The 4673-nt window shown below is 42.8% G+C and overlaps 1 protein-coding gene across 1 annotated transcript; it reads right to left on the bottom strand.

Moving 5' to 3' along the window:
• Positions 1–3239: 3239 nt before the first annotated feature.
• LOC130372831 (hydroxycarboxylic acid receptor 3-like) lies at positions 3240–4608 on the bottom strand. The gene has a single exon (XM_056578990.1). The coding sequence runs from the start codon at positions 4329–4331 to the stop codon at positions 3240–3242; it is 1092 nt and encodes a 363-aa protein (XP_056434965.1). The 5' UTR covers positions 4332–4608.
• Between the last annotated feature and the right edge of the window lie 65 nt (positions 4609–4673).

Genomic DNA, 4673 nt, shown 5'->3' with positions numbered 1-4673 from the left:
CGGTCCGATGAGTGTGGTGCTGTAACTGCAGCATTCACTATTGCAGGAACGTGTTATTTGGCTCCAGTCTCCCATCCTGGCCGATCCCTGCCCACTGCCCAGACAATCTGACGTAAGCTTTATCGCTATGTTATTTTCCAAAGATCCCTATGATTTATCCTATAAATAAAGAGAAAGCTGTCAAAAGTTACGTGGAATTATGGAAAGGATAACCTTTTTGATCTCTTTTTCTCTTTATGCTGTTTATTCTTTGTCTGCTGTATTTAGTTTTATACTTAAAAATCGTTGGTTCGATATAGAAGATCACATAGTCCCCGAGGGAGCAAAGTTTCGCAGTATAACTTAATTGACCATGTTATGTTTTATTAACATGTGTAATATTGATTGGCAGGATCAAATAAATCGTTGTTATGGATTGATAGTGGCATAACAAAGCCAATATGGCAATTATCTGAACACGTATTAATGAATCAACACCTTCAACACCTCAATTACCCATAATCAAACACAACATTATTCCTGATTGGGGACTGAGTGGATAAAGGTCCCTCTCACCTTCTTTTATAGGTCCATGCCTCTCACCCATGGACCTATAAAGAAACCACTAAACCCACAGAAACGGATATACCTCCCTTCAAAGCATGTTTGGATGTCCTGCCCTCTCGCTCACCAGTAAAGTCAATTTAAAGCCTACTCTAGTCGTTCTGTCATGAAATGAGAAGTCCAGGGAAAGAGGTTAGGATTTTAAAAGTGACTTTCTTAAAATTACCCTTCAAAACCAAGATAAAATAAATTCTGCGAATGGAAAATGGAATTACCTATTCTCTTTAATGAATGTCATTCCAACTGCAACCAAACTTTCAATCACCGTTTAAAGCCTACGTTTTTGGAGGCTTAGACAAAATAACGTATTGATAGTAAAGCAGCAGTTTAAGCCATTTACAGGGAAGGAATTCATGGATTTATGTCTGATTGTCAACATTTTAATCGAGATAGCCTATCTGAGTCATCCGTTTTGAGGAACGGGGCGTTTGTTTTGGCTGTGGTCACCGTAATCGCTGATTTCAGTCTGCCCCCCCCCCCCCCCCAAACAACGCGAGTAGGGCCTATCATTTCAAGCCGGTTAGTATAAATCTTTGCCCTCCCGAATCTATCGGGGAAAGCTAAATCGTGTGTCCTCAGACCCCCTACTTCACGATTTCAGGAGAATGTGGGACACTTGTGACAATGGGCTATACCAAATCGTTTGGCTATGCTTTCAACAACCTGGCTATTTATTTTCCCAGTCAGTTCAGGCGTCACTTAAATCCCGGATACGAATACTTTTGGTACACATTTACCACCTAAACGTGTTGCAAAACTACCTGCCAAAAAAACCACAGCTGAGACTTGCAGGAGCAGATTCGAGCAGTTGTAAAATGGATTTGTGCCCGCTCAATAAAATGCTGAATTAACATTGCGTTTTTTATCATTTTATTTGTGAGGAAATTTTTCACAGATGTGCATCTTCTGATGCATTAGTTCAAATTTGGGTTTACGAATGCACACCTTTTGGGCATGTTCTCAGATTATGAAACACGGGTGTGCGAATGTGTTTTGCACCAACTGCGCTGCAATAATTGATAGCAAAAGGATTTGTGCACCTGTAAAACAGATTTGCGTACTCGTAGACCCTACTTTGTGTTTACAATGGGATGACAAATATTTACGACTACAAATGTACTGTTACACATTTGTGACTTTAGAGTACACATGCAAAATAAATATATACGACTTCAAATTTACTGTGACTTTAGTGTACGCATTCAAATTCTGCAGTTACAGGTGCTAAAGACTTTTGCTACAATAATACCTTCATACACTTGAGGCTGTGTAGCTATGCACACTTGCAGATATTAGCCCACTGACGGCTGGGTTCGGTGTCCCGAGCCGGTCTCACACATCAGACCTTAGATATGAATCCAAAGACTAGCTAGATATGAATCCAAAGTGTAGCTTATTGGAAACTATTCTGCGGTCGTTGTTGGTTTCCGGCCAGGGCTCCGTGTCGTCTCCCCCCCTAGAAGTTCTCCTTGGTCCGGGTTTAGCAGAGCCCAGACGCGCTCTAACGTCATCACTTTGTTATTTTCCCTCATTAATCATCCAAGATGGAAAAGAAAACAGTCAAAAGTTTCTTGGACTTTATAATATTTTAATATGATTATCTTTTTATTATTTGCATTGATCCTTACATTTTTAATTCGTATCCACCAGTTTTGTTTAATGGCTTGCAAGAAAAGAGCGGATAAGGAGATCACATTAGTCACGTTTCCATCTAAAAGGTGATGAGAATCTTCAGAAAGTTCGCAAAAAAGAAATTCGTATTAGTGGTTGGAGCGAAAAACTGCACACATTCCAGGGCTTGTCGTATCCTTTTGATAACATCCTCTCTTAGGTCCTGATATATAGTGGAATTGCGTTGTTTTCCATCTAAAATAGCTGTAATGTATTTTTCTTCGATGAGAGCAAGGAAAAGTTTTACCTCTTCAGCGGTCCCCACGTATCTATTATGCACATTGGCCATCTGTTCCATGGACGTATTTAAAGGATAGCGTACATTGTACATATTTCTGTATTTCTGAAAATCTTCGCCACAGATGCTCTAGGGTCTAGACTCTATTGTATTGTCCCCCAGGGTGCAATTAGTTCGCGGTATAACAGTTAGGAGCTCTGTATAACTTACTGTAGGCTATATGCCTACACTTCGATAGATATTCTAATTTCCTCTAACAATGCAACCCCAAGAACTAACCACTAACTTGAAACAGAGCATTACCTTAGAATGACAGTTACATGGCCTGAGGTTTCATTTTATTGAGAGAAAATAATTGGATAAAAATTGTTCATTGGGCCTCAATTCTCAGCTTTTTCCTAGAACATCTTCAACAATGTATTTTGTTATTTATGAGTTCCCTTTCTGTTGACAAATTTCAGTAGAAAAAAATGCCTAAATGAAATAGGTCTAAATTCTTCATTACTTTATTTATAGGCCTAATATACACACTTAAAATGACATTTCGAGGCAATTGACACGTTCAGCTTGCCCAGCTCACTGATCAATTGCCCTATTTCCATTAACTTACCCCAAATATTTTTCTTGATAAAATGGGTAGAAATCACCCTTAGTTTATTACACTAACATTTGAGATACAATTTGTAACAATGGGGGGATCATACAAAGAAATATCCCCAATTGATATCTAGATCCTTACAGCAGTCACCGTTGAAACCTGCTCTTCTTCTTCCTTCCTCCCCAGCAGCTTGTTGAGAAGTTTCTGAAAGATGCCGCTGAACGAGGGACTGGAGAAGTAGTACACCAGAGGGTTGAGGACGCTGTTGAAGTAGGTGAAGCACACCGACGTATAGAACGCCAGGTTAGCCTCTCTGAAGTGAACGCACTCGCTGTACCAGTTCTTGAGGATCCACACAGCGACGCGGGATATCGTGCTGGGGAAGAAGCAGGTGACGAAGATCAATGCCACGGCCAGCACAAACTGCACGGCCCGCTTGATCTTCCCGCTGCTGTCGATGGTCTTGGTTCTCAGCTGCCACAAGATGCTGATAGTGCAGAACGCCACGATGGCCGTGGGTAGGAAGAACTGGACCACGTAGAAGGTGTTGTGCCAGGTGGACAGAGGGCTGTATCCCATGCAGATGTTGAAGCTCTCACACTGGGTGCGGTTGTTGCGGTAGAAGAAGTGGCTGTCAGAGAGCAGGTATCCTGTGGCGAGGACGATCAGCCCCCACAAGGACAGGGACACCCATAGCGCGTAGCCCAGCCCCATGCGGTTGATGGGGTGCAGAGGATGGACGATCTTCAAGTAGCGATCAACAGCCACTGCTGTGAGAAAGAAAATCCCTGCGGCGCGGTTGGCGGCCAGAAGGAACAGTAAGATCCTACAGGGGATGTCACCGTACAGCCAGTCTTTACCCCTGCGGTAGTAGTCGGCCCGGAAGGGCAGGCAGAAGAGCACGATGGTGTCGGCCACGGCCAGGTGGGTGAGGTACACCGAGTTGGGCTTCCAGCTGTCCATGTGAAAGACGAACATCCACAGTGCCACTATGTTCCCCAGCAGCCCAAAGATGAACTCCAGTATAAGGATGGGAGGCAAGAGCTTATCCAGGATGGGCGACTCGAAGGCACAGCAGATATCCGCCGGAGTGGTGTTAAACATCTGAGACATTGCTGCAGCCCGGCAGGTAAATTTCGACCGTCTGCTGCTGCCAACAGGGTCAACAGGGATAGGTATTGATTGCTTTTCGCGGAAAGTCAGCCGTGTCTGTGTGTTCATGCAAACTAACCTGATAACATGTAAATGTATAGGGTTGGCACACAAATGCTATCAGTATTTATGTACTAAAAGGTTGCCTCCAGGGAGGTGCTCTTTGCACAAGGGAATATGGATAAAAGTGTAAACTGTATTTGTCTAGGGATGTCGCCATCATTATAAAACTATTATGATTCAGCAGATGCACACTCCAGGGGACTCAACCAGATGCCAAGTCCCTGAAAAACAACCAGCTTGTGGTTAGTTAGCAACTTGGTCACACGTATAACAGATGACCAGGATCTGAATTGAAACTTAACCGTTTTAGCCTTCTTGAAAAAAGGTGTTAAAACGTGTACAAATAAT

Source organism: Gadus chalcogrammus, chromosome 19 (assembly GCF_026213295.1).
Source record: "Gadus chalcogrammus isolate NIFS_2021 chromosome 19, NIFS_Gcha_1.0, whole genome shotgun sequence".
In the NCBI taxonomy this organism is placed as follows: Eukaryota; Metazoa; Chordata; class Actinopteri; order Gadiformes; family Gadidae; genus Gadus; species Gadus chalcogrammus.
This window is presented reverse-complemented; position numbering and strand designations above follow the sequence as displayed.